The following is a 19628-nucleotide window of genomic DNA, read 5'->3' as shown; positions in this document are numbered from 1 at the left end:
TGTCTTGTTCACGTCAGGAATGTTTGGAAATTCAGGAACGTACTTTCCTGATAGCGATAAGTCGCAGATTCCGCAGTTTACCTCACGCTATCTATCCGATCGCTTTGTGTCTCAGTGATTCCTTGCACTTTATCAAATTAACACTGATGCCTGTTTAACAGTTCGTTCTCTTTCGCGTTTAAGGCGTTCCTATAATTCATCACGAATTCACTGATCAGTTGTCAAATATATGATCTGTGATGTCACTTGCAGGCTGTAATAGTTAATCGAGACTCGGAGCCACGGCACGAAATTTGCAGCGCTCAGATTGTTCGAATGCGTCGATTTTATGTAGGTCGGGGCCGTAGTTTATGTCTAGTTTAGGTCCCGATTGTACGTAATTAGGAAATTTATATTTTGGTGGTAAATGCTTTACTTTCTAGTTCACAGAAATTCCGCTATCGTTATTCATAGGGGCAGCACTCAATGGTTTTCATCCAAAAGTCTCGCCATTCTGCTGTATCCTACGCAATATCTGGCCGCAAACCCTTCATTGGTCTATTACATCGCCCATGACATTTTGGGCGGACGAGGGCTGCCGCTAATTTCGAGTTAATTCGATACGTGGCTTTTTCACCACCACCGATTCACGAGTCAAATCGAATAAAAATGTCGTTCCGAAAATCATAGACAAAAAAGGAAATTTTTGTTTGCGAAATAGTGGCCTCAGAAAAGGCAAATTCACAATTTCATCATCCGAAACTTATGAAAAAGGCATTTTGTGCCAGTTATGAAATATGTTTGATAAGAAAATAACGCCAAAATTCATTATTGCAAAATTACGGATAGAGTAACTACTGTGACCTCTATATGACCTCTATTTTACCTGTATGAACATGAATTTGAAGGATAAAAGCTGCGCTGTATATTTATGCATACATCTGTGCATTATTTAGGTTAAAGGATTCACGCTAAATGCGCCACTAATAACCTACAATATGGCGCTTTAAAAATAAGCGATGGCCTTTTCGAAACGGCATCATTGTGTAGCATCGCGCACATAGGTAGGTTTGGATTGGCCTATACCAGAATTCTTCAGAATGTGCTCTATTCCATTCCGGAATCTGTAAACCTGATAGAACCGACCGGGAGAGAGTTTGGCAGGTTTGATTCGTCTATTTTCTATCGATTCAGGAATTCTCTTCAGGGCCGTTCGTGTCGACAAGAATTACGCCTAAACGGTTCGATAGGAACCTGTCTAAAAAAGGCACCCATAGTTTATGATACTGGGGGCCAGTTGCTCAAAAGTTGGTTTCAAAGATAACCGATGGATGAATCATAGTAAATAATTGTCACTATGTCAACTATTCACTGGTAAACTCTAACCAACTATTGAGTCACTGGCTCCCGGTATATAATATAGAAATGTTTCTTTTTAGCAGACGATAGCCGAGTTACGATGAACGACCTGAAATACGGCGAAAGTCTCCGATATTTTCGTCTGAATTGCAGCGAAATTAACTTCGGATTGAAGAGATTATGTGAAGCAGTTCGCGCCGTCTGTCAGACCGCTACCGATCACCCGATGACGGCAGACGGTAGGCGGAGAGGTTTGAGAGTGCTATCAGTCGGTGCGGCTCACGGGTATCTGTTAGAAGACGCGTTGACCGAAATCGGCGATGAAGTTGGTTTCGAACGCGTCGACTGCGTTGAACCGAACGATGTCATGTCGCTGGAGCTGGAGACTCGAATGAATACACTCGCCAGTAAGTACGACTTTCGGTCCGAGGTCTATAGACGTAAATTCTCTAGCGAGGAGGCGCCTTCTTTCTTACCGAACGACTTCTACGATTTGATCATTTTTTCGCACGTTCTCTATTACTTCGACGATCCGGCGGAATGTTTGGAAGTGTCGCTTTATAAGTTAGCTAACGAGTGTGGACGAGTTTACCTGAGCTCAACGACCAAGACAGATTATTTTAGCATCGCTCGAGAAATCCAAGCCCTCACCGATGACGGTTCATCGTCCATTCCCTGCGGACTAGTTGACATAGATGAACTCCTACGCGCGGAAGCTGCTGAGATGAAAGTGGTTTCGCGCTCGACCGACGAGGGCGCGATTTTGATGCACCTAGCTCTGAAACCGAGCAGATCGCGCATCAGCGAACATGACGCAGCCATTCGTAAAATGGGTGACGCGATACCGACGTTCATCGCGGGTCGGGATATAGATACCTTACTGGAAACATCGCGCGCACAAGTTCAGGATATCATCCGTAAATATGTCGTCTACAGTTATGGATTCCCGATGTTGCCTATAACCCTGAAACACTTTTTATTGGCCAGAAACGTCTGAGCTTTGACTCTCAAATAAATGTTGATCCATCGAATATACCTGACCTGACCGGGCCCGTACCGAGCGAACCCTTAAATTTTCAAAGTACCTTTCTATTAAAAGCCAGGATCAGAAAATTCGGTTCAAGATTTTTTCGAGATTTGGAAATAGATTCCCTGTTTTTTTATCGTTTGAAATAATAATCCATGAATATGTAGAAATTAAAATGGATACTTATTTACTTATCTATATAATCAAAAACAGGAACGATGCTTCAGCCTCTCTTTGTTTAGGGACCATCGTCAGGTGTTGGGTATATAGTATTTTCTTGATTCCGATCGCGGATACAGAAATTTCGTTCTGCTTTTAAACGTGTAGGTCTATATGCGAATAGTTTTGTCAAATGAAATGTTATTGAATACAATTCTATACGTTTAAAAGCTTATTGTTTTTGTGATTGAGTTTTTGCTGGTGGATTTTCAAAAAGCCACAGCTGCTGTACATGTCATAATTACGTCAATATTAGTCCTCTAAATCTAAAGGAACCAGTTGCAAATCTTCCTACCCCGAGTACGCTCTCGATATTTCTGAAGTCAGCTTTACGAACAGACTATTATCGATATGTCCGAGCTCTGCAAACATCGTCGTCGGTGTGTCACGTGTTACATTCGGTCACGTGTTGGAATGTCGTCCGCTTTCGGGTCACGTGATGGAGTGTCTCGATTCCGTTTCGCGACGCCCTCGGACTGGTCGTTGTCGTTACCCTGGGTATCGCTATTCACAGGAAGGTCTCGATATCGGCAGCATACCTGCGCCGGTGGGTGGGTCGGAGAATAGAAGGCGGTCAACATTGGCTCTTGGAACCGCCATACGGGATGGGTTTCAAGGGCGGGATCAGCTTCAACGGTCAGAGTAAAGTTTGTCTCATTTTGATGTTTCTCATTGTTTTGTAGGTTTGATTTGTCTCTGAATCTTGTTGCACAGCTTCTCCTGAACACTCGCGGATAACTTAGGATTCGAACCCATGCAAGCCCGCTTTTCCTGAACACTGAGGACAACGTAGGATTCGAACCCTTGCGAGCCCATTCCTCATTGACCCCAAAGAAAACGTAGGATTCAAACCCAGACAAGTCCCCTTCTCCTGAACTCTGAGAGGATAACTTAGGATTCCAACCCTTGCGATTCAACTTCTCTTGGACGCAAAAGACAACCTAGTATTCGAACCGTTACGAGCAAACTTCTCATAAATACCGAGGAGTACTAAGGGTCATTGTATCTAATATGTACTATCTTCCCTATAACACAGATCGTAGAACCGTCAAGAAGTTATAATAGATTCCGCTTCCGTCACTACATGTCTAAAACTGTTGATAAACGAATTTACTAAGTTATGAACAGATACATAGACCTCAGATCCTCAGACCTAGATCATCCGCGTAATTATTTCAAATTCTCGTTTTCCTAGCAAACATTGCTCTTATTATTGTCTTATACGTCAAAAGTAAGCAACGTGAAACTCTCTCAGCGTCCAAAATCTCATTATCTCAAAATCAAACTAAAGTTTATAAAATGGTGCTTACAATGAGTAGTGTATATACTGTTCTAGAACTTCCAGGTTTTGTCGGTAAGTTTGAAGGCCACGCAGATTACAAGGATCTGTTAAATCAAATTTACGGGGTTACATCACTTACTGTATTCAATTGTAAACAAAAAATTCAGAAAAATGTTATTTCATTTATCTAAAATCTACGGAAGCGATAAGGGGCCTCGAGATGTCGCGTTCCAACTCGACAAGTCGTTATATTTATGTCGACTTACCGCGATATATCGTGACGTTTTGACGACACATTTCGTTCTCTCGACCACTTTCCTCGCGACAAGTCGACATATTCATGACGACTTGAAACTCAGTCGTCATATCACTGGTGTCCTCATCTTATATTTAGACATGTCTTCAAATGACGGCTTGTCCCGTGGAAAATGGGCAATAAAGCGAAATTTGTCGTGAAAACGTCACGATATGTCGACATATTCATGTCGACTTGACGCGATATATCGCGGTATGTCGACATAGATATGACGACTTGTCGAGTTGGAACGCGACAACTCGAGGCCCTTTATCGCTTCCGTAAAAATCAGTTGAATCCACGCGACAATAGAAATTATACAGCTGTGACTCCCACACTCAGTGACTCCAAAACTCAATTGACGTTGGGAATGCTGAAGTAGCTTGTGATTCCTGAGTCAATGACGTGTGAAATAATGTGTAGCTCGTGACTTAAGATTCAATGACTCAAATTAGATACACCAACGAATATCGGTCCACGAAAAAGAATAATTTCACGAAGACCAATTCAAATTGAAAGACAGATGGTTTCTAGAACTGGTCGATGAAACGGCTGTAAGACTGCGGGCTGTGTCTGTGTAATGTTGCGGCCCGATTCGGATGGCCGTGACTCGAACCAGTTATACGCGACGAGTACGCTCTCAATATTCCTGAAGTCGGCTTTTCGAACAGACTATAATCGATATGTCCGATGTCGACATCTGCAGACTATACATAGAATATAGTAGCGAAAGTTCGAACTTCATTGACCGATCAAGTACCATCCTTCAGAATCATCTCTATCGGCGTGATGACTGATAGATTGACTGTTTTGCAAGGACATATACTGGCAGGTCAACCGTTTATTTATTCAGATATAGATGGCGCATAGGTACTATGTTATCTAACCTTCCTGTGAACATCGGTGATGACAAGTGCCCTCCGTGTAAAGGAAGGGTCATTTTGTAATGAGTCACACTATATCATTCATTGTCCGTCCCTTGTATTTGAAAGATAATTTTTTTGCCGAAGTCCCGAATGATTGTAATTTTCAAAATATCCTGATTGATCTTTTTGCTCAACCACCTAAAGACCTTACAGTTTTTTTGCAAGAAACTTATTAAAAAATTGAATTCGTCTACTGAATGACTGCTCTCATTTTTATTTTTCTAAAGTGTTATATTTGAATGTATATCTCTATGCATGGATAGTTCTAATTAGTTACTAGTTATTTTCTGTCTGTTATACATCTGTAAATCTTGTGTTGTCCCTCTAATACCTGTAATGGGTTTGAGCGTAAATAGAATAAATAAATAGATAAATAAATAGATACTTGTTCTCAAAATATCCAACGCTATCTATGGCCGCTCGCTTGGTTCGGTTAGCAACATTGTATAGATTGTCTAGAGGTCGTTGCTAAGTGCTAGCTAACAGCAGAGTATCTTAATCTATTTTGACTAATGATTTCTTAATTCATTAATGAAAAAAGTCATTCCGTTTTCGTGATTTTGACATTTCGCCGACCTTCATTTTTTTTTGGGGGGGGGGGGGCATGATTGGGCCCCATCAGTCCAAAATCATCAACCCAGCCGATTTTTAAAAGAAAACAGTGTTAGAAATTATTAAAATTCAATATTGACCCACCAGGGAGCGCGTGATTCATTTCTATCTGAGTGATAAATTCCATGATATCATGATAATATAATATTCAGCTATATCTTTAAAGAAAAAGTATATTGAATGGATACTATACACTACAATATTTACATCAGCTCATTGTGGATTTCACAGCTATCTATATTTTAAAGACCGGCTTTTATCTCGACGGATTCCTCGGTTTCCCGGTCCATATACGGATAGCTTCGTATGCCCCTGGGTAAACAGTCGCATCGGTTCTAACCCAAACCACGTCATACGGCCATTTAGTGTGGTCATTACCTGGACATTGAGAGCCGTTAAGTACGCTCTGAAAACATTGATAGCCCAGTTTATGCATAAGCGCTACCATACGTTTACCAGTTTCCCCGACCTTCACCCAGATCCATTCCATCAGTATAAACGGTATATCTACCGTTTTTAAAAACGACTCGAGATGTTGAAACGCCTTCAGTTCGAAACCCTGAATATCTATCTTAATCATAGCGCGTTTAAATCTAATCACCGGAATCAAATCGGTGACTAGAATTGTTTTAACTTTAACCGTTGTTTCCGGGGTCTTGGTGAAAAGTCGCCGTCGTTCGAAAGTCCGATAAACCGTTTTGTACTAAAACCGCGCCGGTAAGATTACCTTTATGAATCGACATTCTGATTCGGCGCAGGTTCCCCGCTTTAGGATCGACCGCGACGACTTTACGACCGCTTTTTAGCGCCGTTATCGTGAACGCGCCGACATTCGACCCGAAATCGAATAAGTTCAAATTCGGGTCGCGTCGAAAAAGTTCTTCCATCAGTTCGGTTAGGTGAGGTTCCCAAGCCCCGATTGTCAATATAGCCTTGGACACGACCGTGTCAACTGACGCTTGGTAAACACAGATAGGAGTCACCCCGGAGTATTTAGTTTTACGCGTTGTACACGGCATTTCCGGTGAGTCTGGATCTTTGACGCCCAGTAGATACAACATCATTTGCGTATTTGGTTCTGCAATGACGTTTTTATAACCTACTATAGCCAACGATTTATGCTCGGTAAAATTAAATCGCATAAAAGAAAACAGCAGACAACCTACTGCAAAAATACTGACAACGACGGTGCAGATTTTCAGCGGAGACCACACACAACCGGCCATTATTTTTGTTCCTCTGTAAGATAAAAATAATCGTGGTCACAATCAAAAGCATCGAACGAATTTGATACATTTATTCGCAGGAGAACTTGAATAAGAACTTGTAAAGAAACGTTGCTAAATCAGATAAATCTAACCATAAAAATCTGGAAAACATGATAAGAATGCTTTCATTTCTGAAACGCCAAACAAATCTAATGAAATAGCAGAACGATTGGACAATACGTAAACTGATGAAATTAATGTGAAGTTTCTGATAAATTTATAACTAAATGCAGATATAATAGACATCTTGAAACATTAAAACACAAACAAAATTTTAGCCAAAACATTTTCGGATAAGCATATTTTGATGATGAACCTGTAAAAAGATCTATTAAAGATCAGATTCTAAAACTAAATCTCATTTAAATAAGCCGTTTAAGGAAATATTGGATATTATATAAATTCATTAAAAATTAAAGGTATAATTGATATACTGAAAGCATTACGTAGTAAAACTGGTACTGTGGCTATTATACTTAGATTCTATAAAGGAATAACAACTGTCAGAAGATTATAGTTAATATATTAGAAAAATGGAAAACATAATAGCGTTAATAATGTTCCATAAATTAGTATATCTGCGAAAGTGAGCTTTTTTTTAAACCTGAAGAAAAAGTATAAACGTAATAATCAAACGCATTCTGCTATTATTTGAGATTATATCGAAAACAAAAAGTAAAGAGAAATTAGATCAAGTATTAAATGAACTTATACGGCATATTGAAGAGAGATATTTCCGGGGTTCTGAATTATCATTCACTTGAAAGATGATCAACATTTACATAGGAAGGAACATGTTTATAGAGTAAGGAATTATTAGAAATATGAATCATTGTATAAAATTGACCAATATCCAGTATAGAAATGATCCCTAAAATAGAAAGAGTTAATGATTTCAAGATAAATGTATTCGAATTTTACAGAGACTAACTTAGGCGATGATATTGAAGATAATACTTTAGAACTTTCATATTTATCAGATAATTATGATGATGCATTGTCGTGTTTTGTTCAAAATTCGACGCGAATACGACGCATCTGTCCCTATGATGCTTGGAGAAATTGATTGAAAAAAAGTTGAGTGACTTATGGGTCGCCCTGAATTTATCATACAACTTATCAATGCGACATATCAGTTTGCTTTGAGTTCTAGCCAAGTAAGCATATGTTTCATCAATAGGGATATATGGGACACCACAAAATAGACCACTTAGGAATAGTTTTCTATGATTCATAACCTTATCTCTTACCGTACGAGGTGTTGTTTGATATATGTCAAAATGAACAATCCCTGTGTCACACGCGCACGCACAAACACATACACGGACAGATATCCTCATTATATATGTGATTTAAACAAGTGTTGTGGTAAATGATAAATGATAAATGATAAATTGTTTGACAGTTGAAAGGATAAATTGTTTGACAGTTGAAATGATAAATTGTTTGACAGTTGAAATGATAAATTGTTTGACAATTTATCATTTCAACTGTCAAACAATTTATCATTTCAACTGTCAAACAATTTATCATTTCAACTGTCAAACAATTTATCCTTTCAACTGTCAAACAATTTATCATTTCAACTGTCGAACAATTTATCATTTCAACAGTCGAACAATTTATCATTTCAACTGTCAAACAATTTATCATTTCAACTGCCAAACAATTTATTATTTCAACTGTCAAACAATTTATCATTTCAACTGTCAAACAATTTATCATTTCAACTGTTAAACAATTTATCATTTCAACTGTCAAACAATTTATCATTTCAGCTGTCTTATCATTTCAACCGCCAAACAATTTATCATTTCAACTGTCAAACAATTTATCATTTCAACTGTCAAACAATTTATCATTTCAACTGTCAAACAATTTATCATTTTAACTGTCAAACAATTTATCATTTTAACTGTCAAACAATTTATCATTTTAACAGTCTATTAGATATTTAAATCATTTAACTCAATTCAATAATTATAATGTAGAATGTTACTCTTTACGCCAGTTTTTATGTTTAATTGTTTCATAATGCTTTGATCTATGTGATTTTAAGTATTTACCTCCGCAATAACAATGCACTTTTTCATTAGGATTGAATTTTCTAAATTCATCATCTAAATTACATTGAACTGCAATATCTTTAAATGATTTTTCATTATCTAATTCACATTGAATTCCAATATTTGATGAATTTTCATTATAGATAACTTGTTTTTATCAAAATTGAAATAATATAATTGTCTTTTTTCAATTCTTAAGTTAATCAAATCATTGTAATCTTTTGAAAGTATTATATCATCATTTCTTTCATTGAAAGGAGTTTTAAGAATATTAATTATGTTTTCATCTAAAGTTCCTTTAAAATTTAAAACTGTATTGAACAATTTAGGATTTTTAACACCATTATCAAAAGTATCTACTAGTTCAGTAATTAAATATGTTTCATTTGATAATATTTGATTCAGTAATATATTCAATTTTATAATACCTTGCGGACACTACATTTGTTGCTGAAATATAATTTTTAATGTAAAACTGTGAAAATGATTTATTGGTTTCATTGATTTCGATTTTAAAGTTGGGTTTTTCTTCTTCTTTCTTCATTTTTATAACAAAATTTTAGGGGTAATGGGCTTTCAGGTTAAAGGTTGAATGGTCGAGTTCATTAAAAAATGAAAAATATGAAAATAATAACAATTTCTACTTGAATTAGGAGTGAAACTCATAAAAAATGAAAAATAATTCTCACACGCTCGAATTTTTTTCACTCACACTTTACTCACACTTTTTTCTAGCGAGTAAAAATGAAAAATAAATTCGAGTGTGTGAGAATTATTTTTCATTTTTTATGAGTTTCGCGACTAATTCAAGTAGAAATTGTTATTATTTTCATAGTTTTCATTTTTTATGAGCTCGACCGTTCGACCTTTGATTTGAAAGCCCATTACCCCAATTACTGATGGTGCAAGTGCCATTACAAATTCATAGATAAGACAACCGATCAGTGAATTCACTAGGAATATTTGACCGATGTTTTCACTCATGAGAACAAACTGTAACACGGGCATCAGCGTTAAATTGGTACAGTAAATATAATCACTAGCAAACAAAACGATGATGATGATGATGATGATGATGATGATGATGATGATGATGATGATGATGATGATGATGATGATGATGATGATGATGATGATGATGATGATGATGGATTTTTTTGGATCTTAAAATAGGAATTGTCCCCGTTATTAATTCGGGGTTTGGTTTTGAAATCGGATTTCGATGATATAGTTAGCGTAAGATAAACCGCGGAATCTGCGACTTATCATTATCAGGATAGTAGCTGAATTTCCGAAAGCTCCTAATAGGAACAGAATAAGCAGAATGACCAGTGACGCGGTACGGTGCACACCAGACTTGTTCAACAGAGACATGAGAATGATGTAACTGCTGTACGATCGACCGATCTGCGTCTGGGTAGAATTCATTTTGCTTCGAATCTAGCAAGTTATGAGAATGGTTAACATTAAGTGTATCAATTTTCTCATTTGCATTCACGAAAATTAATTGAAATGCAACATTTAATACGATCCCATTGTGTCAACTTATTGACCCTATGAAATATATATATATATATATATATATATATATATATATATATATATATATATATATATATATATATATATATTTTTTTTTTTTTCTGGAATCGTAATACACAAGGTAAACTGTATAAGGAGCACATCGATGTCTCATTCATTTTGTTTGATTATGTGCGCCTGATTGAATTGTTTCTATATCTGGATTTGTGGTAGTTTACTTACAATGGGCTTGTCCGTAATGCTTTTCTTTAATTTTAATCCCCTATGGATTTTTGATTGTAGATTGCAATTTTGTGTGTGTGTTTATTGTCTTTTTCCGATAACGATGCGTGATGGTTTCGTTTGAGGCGTAGCTTATGATAGACTTAGCCCACGTTTAGCATTATTGTCGTATAGAACGTTTGTAAAGTACTTTCACCAGAAGATCTGCTGTTTTTGGATATCCAATTCTTAGTTTTAAAAGTATCTATTAAGCCTGATTATCTATCATACATGTATTCCATAAACCATGGTGGCTTTTTTCAACTGGTTTTTCATCCGCGGCTCAAATTAGCTGAGGACTCAAATCTACAGATTACTAATGTTGAATGAACGTTTTAAAATGCGTCCTGAAATCTGGTGCAGCAAATACTAAAATGAGTTTCAATACTGGAATCGAATGATACATTGAGTGAACGATTTAGAACGTTAGAGTCCTAGGACGCAATTTAGTAAATCAGATACTAAAATGAGTCTCAAGACTCGAATCTAACGATGAATGAGTCCTAAGACGCAATTTAGAAAAGTAGATACAAAAATCAGTCTCAAGACTCGAATCTAACGATGAATGAGTCCTAGGACGCAATTTAGTAAATCAGATACTAAAATGAGTCTCAAGACTCGAATCTAACGATGAATGAGTCCTAGGACGCAATTTAGAAAAGTAGATACAAAAATCAGTCTCAAGACTCGATTCTAATTTCTTATCATAGCAATATTCCTAAAATGCATGTTTTAAGACCCGATACAAATAACTGGAGTCATGTAACCCGATTGATTGAGTCTCAGGACTCAAAGCTCTTGATTTTGTATGTAAGATTCTGTTTTATGTGAACTGATAAATGACATTTTCACTCTATAGTCGACGCGATTCAGTTGTTTTTGGCTATGGAGAAGTGTATTCTGTGTTTATATTGCAGGAATTAGGACTAAAAAGGGAACTAAAACGAAATTCCATTTTTATTTGGGAAGGCCTTTTTAGTAAACATTCTGAAATAGATGATTCAATCAGATTTACTGAGTTGCTTCTCTACGAAGTTACATCTACACGTAACTATGCGATGAAATATTTGAGCTTGTCGTCTATAGCTTCACTTACCTCGTTACCAGTGAGGATACACTCGAACAGAGTTCAATCTTCGTTTGACGTGTGTTGACACGATATTACACAAAATGTAATCTTTTTTATGGTCGTTTTGGAAACACATGTTAGCGGCTTTTAGAAATAAATATCTATTAAATTTTGATCCTGATTCAGTAACCGGCTTATTCAATATCAATTGAATTAAATCTTTGATGAGTTATTTTTACTCAATTTACACATTCCATGCCCAATATAGACTAATGACTACTGTTAGGATGTGTCACTTGCCAAAACTTGGCCCTGATCGGAATGGGTCATTTGGATTTCTGAATTCTTACCAAAGGCCTTGAATATCTATTTTTAGGTAGTGGTATCTGCAAAATAAGCAAATTTGTTTTTCGTCTGTTTGGCATAGAACTATAAGCGAAAGGAAAGGCCAACTTCGTGACGTCACTATAGATTTGCCTTTGCTAACTTCGAAATTAATCAGCACCCTCACCGGTGGCAATAAACAATAGGTTCTCGGATATATGTTCGATTATATTTTCTCTGCGAGCATTGAACATTGCCGTTTTTCAAGATTTGGTATTAGGACTTAAACAAATCATTGAAAAACGCTAAATTGTTTGATATTGTGCGATCGGTCGCTTGCGATAAAAACTGAAATCAGTCGCAGTCGCATGACCCGCAGACGAGCGACGAATTGCTGCGATTTCTCAGTCGCACTGAAATCGCACGTAAAAATCGCTCGTGTGCGCCGGGTTTCAGTCTTTCCGTATAGCCCCATTATCCTGTTACATTTTTCTTCATTAACTTATATTTGTAATATCGTCCAATAATGTAATATTGCAATGAAAATAAATTTCAATTTCAAAATCTTCTCTTTTACTTCCTCGACCACCAATGCGGGACTTGATTATTATCCTTTACTGTGTACTCTGTATCACAATGATGAACACACGTTTATTCGTAATAATCTACATAGTTTTATTAAAACTGCGAAGCGACGCATAAAAAAGACGCATAATTCAAGTAAATCACTCGAACCAATGATAGCTTTTCTGTTGTGTCGATTTCATAGATTTCTGTCGATGAGAATTCATCTGAGGTATTACACTGACGTCACAGATCGCTTCCCGGTCGGTGTTGGAGTCGACCGTACATAGGTCTAGCTATACCAACAAATAGGGGTTTTCTAAGGGTCCGTCATGTAAATCAATTTTTGTGTTTGCCTTGTTACCAAGATGCTGCGGGCCCGTATGCTGCCTCTCTTTGTGGTGGGCAGTTGGCGAGTACCGTATTAGAATTAGTACATGGGGTATTATACGTGACGTCACAGATCGTTTCACCGTCGGTGTTTGAGACTCCCGTACATAGGTCTAGCTAGGAGGGGAGCGTTTTGTGGGGATTCCCCAAGAAAACTTTGACCATTTAAAGCCGTCAGTTTGAATTCATTACGTGGCTAATTTAAGTGAATATAAACTGTAAAAAAACGACTGTGGAGGACGATACGTGATGGGAAATATAGTCTAAAAAATTTGGAATGCGGGATTGTGCGGGGATGAGGGGATGGAAAAAAGCTAATGATTGCAAGACCTCACTATTCGATATTTGATCGTGTACCGTTTCGAAACAGTGTTGGCTATGTTAAAGTTAAATACCTTTATCGTGCCGCTATTGGGGTGGCGTTATAACGAATTTGGTGTTAAAAAGAATGGCATTTCCATTGAATTTGATCGGGCAAATTTGTTTTCTGAAAAATGTTCGCGAACAGTCGGCATTATAAAGGATGGCAGCGTTATGACAAACTTTGACTGCATATTTCATATTCACTCATTCGTTTTCAGTCATTTATTCGAAGCCTGTGCCCGATGGAAAACCCGACATCAAAACACAAGGATAAACGATTGAATATACTTGTAAAACACGTTTTAAAAATCCCACCTACAGTTATATTCCAACAGAAGAGAAGAGGTCAGAAATGTATCCCCCTTTCAAAACTCTTGGATCTGCCCTGATAAAATGTCTTATATCTGTTGTTTGTAGTTTCATTTTCAATTAAAAGTCTCAGGTGAAGCACTGAACACATGTGAAGTGTGGACGATCAGTTTTTGAAAGTGACTGATAAAATGTCTAATGTCTGGTGTCTGTGTTCTTCTTTTTTAGCCTGTAGATTTCTAACAATCACTTGCTAAATGTGAACGTTTTGTAAACGTTTTGACGCAAATGAACTTAGCCTACATTTATTGCAGCTTGTTGAAAAACTAAATTAATTCTGATACATTTTCAATGCATTCTTGAATCTATAAAAATATCCCCTTGTAGAATGCCCTTTGATTCAACGTGAACAATTACTCCGTTTATCGGATTATTATCATTGTAGCTTCCTCCTTCATATACACACGTATCATTTGTTTGTCTGTATATCACTTTATCTCTGTACAAAAGATATCCCGTGTCAACAAATTTATAAAAATATCTCGTGTGAACACATTGCCCTCTAAGGGTCGCTTGATAAGTTGTTGATTTGTATTAGATGTATATTTGATATCCCGGTCATAATATCATTCAGTATACTAGACCACATTTATCACCAATCTCAACCACTCCCCCTCACTTCTGCACCACACTCCACTAACTCCCTCCCCCTGACTCACTTACTCACTCACTTGTTCTACCGCTCACTCACTCCTCTCACTCTCTCACCTCACCCACCGCACACTCACTCACTCATCCCTCACCCACTCCCCCCTCACTTGCTCACCCCCCCCTTTCACTCCTTCACCCCCTCCCTCACTCTCTCACTCACTCATTCCCTCACCTAACCCCTCACTCACTCCCACACCCCTCACCCCTCCCCAACAATTCAGTTAAATTCACTGATAAATGATATTTACTGACGGGACATTTTCACCGCTATAATCATGTTATTTTTCAGTGCGTTTTGATTAAACACGTTGTTTGTCCGTCGTTTGGGATACTAGACTATCACATGAAAATCATTTCTTTGTGATCGATGTTTGTTCTGTGAAACATTTTTGATTTGTGAAATCTATTTTGTTTCATTGGCTTCCAATCAAATATACCGGTCCCGGTTTCACTTTCTGGTATACTTAGTTACATATGGTATACTTACTTTGACTGCCGTGTAAAAACATTAAAACAAACTGATATTTAACTAATCTTAACTCAGAATCAAACTCAATGAATTGCATGAACTTAAAACTGCGGCGTCCACCTATCATTATTCATGTCATTTTCCACAATCTGCAGAAAGGTAACGAGTAAAGGCAATCGCAAAATATGTGACCTCGATACCTGCTTTTTCATTTTTGTTCTTCTGTTCTGCTGATCCATTCTGATTGTACATTTCATCATTTCTTTAGAGTTCGTCCGGTTACTGCTGAAAATGTTGCCTCTAAAAACAAGGTCAAAATTTGACTAAGATCTAATCGAAAATCCATGTGGAATAAAGTCCCTGGATCCCAGACACAAAGTCGAATTAAACCCACTTAACTGGGAACCTCGATTCGGGATATAAGAGCGAATTGAATTTTATAATATAAACTGAATGATTAATCGATCGATATTTGCAGCTTGTGTAGAATCAGATTACAGTTTGATTCTATTTGTTCGTTTCTAGTTTATGACCGCGAATTGTCATCAAAAATAGCATATTCTACCTACATCCCTCGACTTTTCGTTTTTTTCATTTCTCAGACCAACAAAATCGATCAGACTGTCCTTGACGACAATGACCGGTCCAGACCTGACCAATCCACACCTGACTGGACCGTGGAGTTATCGATGTTCTCCTCATCATCGTTATCATCATTGTCATCGTCATTTGCAGGTTTGTACTCAATAAACTAAGATAATCCCCCTATGACGTCATATTAAAACGTGAAATGATTTGATAAATCAGTGACGTTTTGCCATATAGATGTCTTCATTCATGAAATTCATCTTTCTTTCTTGTGCTGATTCCATCTCAAATCTGGCGGCATTTTCCTTGATCTATTCGCGAAATGTGAAATTTTTCCGGCGCCTGAATTTCTTTCTAATTCTCGATCGATTTCATCAGCGCAGAATTATCAGTTTTTCAGACGCAGGCGACCTTTTAGTGAAGGTCGTGCGGCCGTTACGTCACTACAGGTACTCGACGTCTATGACGAGTCGTATGATGACATAGATTCTGTTACTGAGACTGACAAACTGCACACCAGCGATCAGAAAGTGACTACAGATCCGTAAGTGAACACACAACTCCGTACATGGCAGCCGCAAAGGGTAAAGATTCAACTTCATATATAGATATGGAAGCCGGGAAGGGCTAAGATACAACTCCTTATAGGGATATGGGACCTGAGATAGAAGCGGATACATACATGAGTACGGAAGCCGGGAAAGGCAAACATAAGGCTCGTCACATTAAAGCCACAAAGGACAAAGATTCAACTCCTTACATGAATACCGAAGCCGGAAAGGCGCGTCATTTAGTTATAGCTAATAACAGGCTTTTAACAGGTAGCGAACGAACCCGCTAATTTTTTAAAAGTACCTTCAAAATCAAGAAGTCAGTGTAAAAAAATATGGGTCAAGATTTTTCGAAATTTTTAAAATGATTTCAATATGTTATTGTTGAGTATTCGAGAAGAATGTTATGAATTAAAGTCATAAAGAAATTATAATAAGACGTTGTTTAGGTTTAGCTTATCGAAAAAGTTATGTTTTTTTAAGAAAATAGATTTTTAGAAAGGAAATTACCCCTATCATGTAATAAAAATGTCATCGTCCTTGAAATAGAATAGAATGTGTGTGTGTGTGTGTGTGTGTGTGTGTGTGTGTGTGTGTGTGTGTGTGCGTGCGTGTGCGTGTGCGTGTGCGTGTGCGTGAGCGTGCGCGTGCGCGTGCGCGTGCGTAACAATATATATAGTAATAAACAACACGTAGCAGCAGCATATGAAAGATAAAAAATGTATCTAAGGCAAGTTGATTCTGATAATTGAAGTTGATGAATGGCATTGCGTACTTTCATTAATTTTGTCGGCACGTAAAACGAATCCACGTGGACAGTATGGATAGCGCTCAATAACTCTCTATCTCTCTTAGTACTGACTCATGTCTGTTTCATATGTGAGTAAAAATCATTCTACCTTCGTCACCACCCGGAGGTGAGTTTGTCGTTTGTCGTTGATTCCCGGTGTATTTTCACGTGTATCACGAAGTGTTCCCTCCGCAACCTGTAATTTCAATGTTCAATCTTTTACCAACGTCGTTACGTCATATTATACATACACAATGTACGCATATTGAGATCTCAGCATATTTTGAATTGGCAAATCTACAGACTAAATGGATTGACTACAACCATAGACTCTGAAACGAAGGGAACTGAAACGAAAACGTTTAAGATTCCATACCACAACTCAAGATGTTTTATTTGTAACTCATATTGTGCGAAATTAATGCGCGGTTGTTCACGTTCGCCTCCTCAGTATTAAGTTTTTTGCGGTCTTCCTGAAATTGTCGTTTGCTAAATAATATATAAAGAAATTGACCGATGAATTGAGAGTTGGTAAAAGATCCCCGAATAACGATTTTGTTAAGTAAAGTGCTGCTGAATCGGGGAGTGGTGGAATATCGATTACGCTACTTAGAAGTTTATGATACGTTCGAAATGACGTTGGCACTTCGCAAATAATTAAAAGTATTACAATAGCTACAGCCATTTTAGTAGCTTTAACATCAAGGCTTGACGTTGTTTGTTTATCAGTTAGATCTTTCCTCGTAGCTTTTATTTTTCTAAGCTTCCATATAAGAAAGGCGTTGAAAGCTACAAGACAAAAAACTGGTAGGATTTGTTTAGCCAAAGGACCGACGAATTGATCTAACCATTGGAAAGCTCTGAAGAAACTATTTCGTATTGGGTCTTTGGACACTCCTATAGATGCTATAAGGACATTATTGCACGTATCGAAGTACCAAGCTGATATAGAAGTACCGATTGGAAACGGACAAAATAATATAGCGAATCCGATGTACATGCATAAGATGACAACTCGAACTCGGGGCTTCGTAACATGTGATCGAGCGAAGAATGGATGCGAGATGGAAATACAGCGCTCTAAAACAACAAGTACAGTCAACCAATTCCTCGTCAACTGCGCAGAATAACGTGGTATCCAAGACAATTTGTAAAACCATGGCCGGACACCCCAGCTTAAACTTCTTGGCACCGTAAACATGTGACTTCCTTGTGTAAGAGCGGAGGCGATGAATCGTACAGGTTCTTGAATTCCGCGGAAAACAAGAAATAGTAAATCAGCCACGGCCAAACAGCGCAGAAGGTAAAGCGAAATATGACTGGATGACTGTCGATGTAAAATGACAATACTAAAACTATTGAGGAGAATACCGACGATTGTGATTGGTAGATTTCCAGCCAGTTTAATCGTGATAGCCAACACATTTTCATATCTGTACGGTGTGTCACACGGATCAACCGTAGTAGGAAAACCTTGTGTAGTACTGTAGTTCATCGTCGAATGTCGACATAGCAAAGAAATGAGAAAATCACTCAATGGTTTTTATTACTTATTCTCCATCACCTTCACGTAAGATAACAATATCACCAGAGATCTTTCAAAAACACTTCTAAACAACTGATAACAAAAATGTCCGCATATAATGTGTTTTATATCAGAAATTCAGATATGCCTTCTGGTTCTGATTCTGTCATTGTTGCATACAATACAAAGCAAATTAGTTTTGGATAAAAATTGTATTGAATCAATTAATAGTCGAAGCAATGTATAAGGATGGGAAATAATAAATTTTGGTCGTCAGAAATATAAAAATAACACCTAATTTAATGTGTAGAAGATAAGAGCTAATTTGGATAGTTTTCAGACTGAACTCTTTCATTTATTCATATATTGTGTTTGTTCATGTTTTTATACGGTCGTTCTAAAATTGTCATAATGAAATGTGTTGTGTGCGTGTGTGCGTATGCGTGCGTGCGTATATATATATATATATATATATATATATATATATATATATATATATATATATATATATATATATATATATATATATATATATATATATATATATATATATATATATATATATATATATATATATATATATATATATATATATATATATATATATATATTTTGACATTACCCGAGATACGCGCCTGCATCTTAAAACCGACATAGGGGGTTTTGATTTGAGGCCCAGTTATGCGTCGTATACATATATATACATATATGACGCATTCTCGAATATGACCCATTTCAAAATGGCGCAAGGATATCACCATCACTGACGCGGAGGGCTATACTTGAAGATCGCATCAGTATTCATTTCCGACAAGATTTAACAGAAATTAGCCAAAATTCAGTACAATGATAATAATAAATTATTTTTTCATTTTACTACATTACAAAATTATTTTCACAATCAAAATATGTTTTATTTATCGGTTTTATGTGTTTTTAAAGAAGACTTCGAGATTTTCGTGGTGGTTTAAATTGAGGGCCCGACTGTCTCTGTGATCAGTGAAGCAAGGGCTTTATGCTTGACATTCACGGTCTTGTTAGTTAACCGAAGTAATAGTAGACATTTCCGATTGAATCACACGTAGACGTAGCGCATTCGTCTAGATAATATTGGCTTGTGCGATAAGTGATGTTGTAAC

At 37.1% G+C, this 19628-nt stretch overlaps 2 protein-coding genes across 2 annotated transcripts; one reads left to right on the top strand and one right to left on the bottom strand.

Moving 5' to 3' along the window:
- The first annotated feature begins 1058 nt into the window (after positions 1 to 1058).
- LOC141907522 (uncharacterized) lies at positions 1059 to 2646 on the top strand. Its single transcript, XM_074797187.1, has 2 exons — positions 1059 to 1143; positions 1422 to 2646. The coding sequence occupies exon 2, from the start codon at positions 1439 to 1441 to the stop codon at positions 2333 to 2335; it is 897 nt and encodes a 298-aa protein (XP_074653288.1). The 5' UTR covers positions 1059 to 1143; positions 1422 to 1438; the 3' UTR covers positions 2336 to 2646.
- A 3688-nt stretch (positions 2647 to 6334) lies between these two features.
- LOC141907801 (uncharacterized) lies at positions 6335 to 6993 on the bottom strand. Its single transcript, XM_074797542.1, has one exon. It carries the CDS (start codon positions 6923 to 6925, stop codon positions 6335 to 6337), a length of 591 nt encoding a protein of 196 aa, XP_074653643.1. The 5' UTR covers positions 6926 to 6993.
- Between the last annotated feature and the right edge of the window lie 12635 nt (positions 6994 to 19628).

The sequence above is a fragment of the Tubulanus polymorphus genome, chromosome 6 (genome assembly GCF_964204645.1).
Source record: "Tubulanus polymorphus chromosome 6, tnTubPoly1.2, whole genome shotgun sequence".
In the NCBI taxonomy this organism is placed as follows: domain Eukaryota; kingdom Metazoa; phylum Nemertea; class Palaeonemertea; order Tubulaniformes; family Tubulanidae; genus Tubulanus; species Tubulanus polymorphus.
Note: the sequence above shows the minus strand (reverse complement) of the source record. Positions and strands in the feature narration are given on the sequence as shown.

Coding starts and splice junctions, on each gene's coding strand:
- LOC141907522 (XM_074797187.1), top strand. CDS start 1,439: ATGAACGACCTGAAATACGGCGAAAGTCTCCGATATTTTCGTCTGAAT.
- LOC141907801 (XM_074797542.1), bottom strand. CDS start 6,925: ATGGCCGGTTGTGTGTGGTCTCCGCTGAAAATCTGCACCGTCGTTGTC.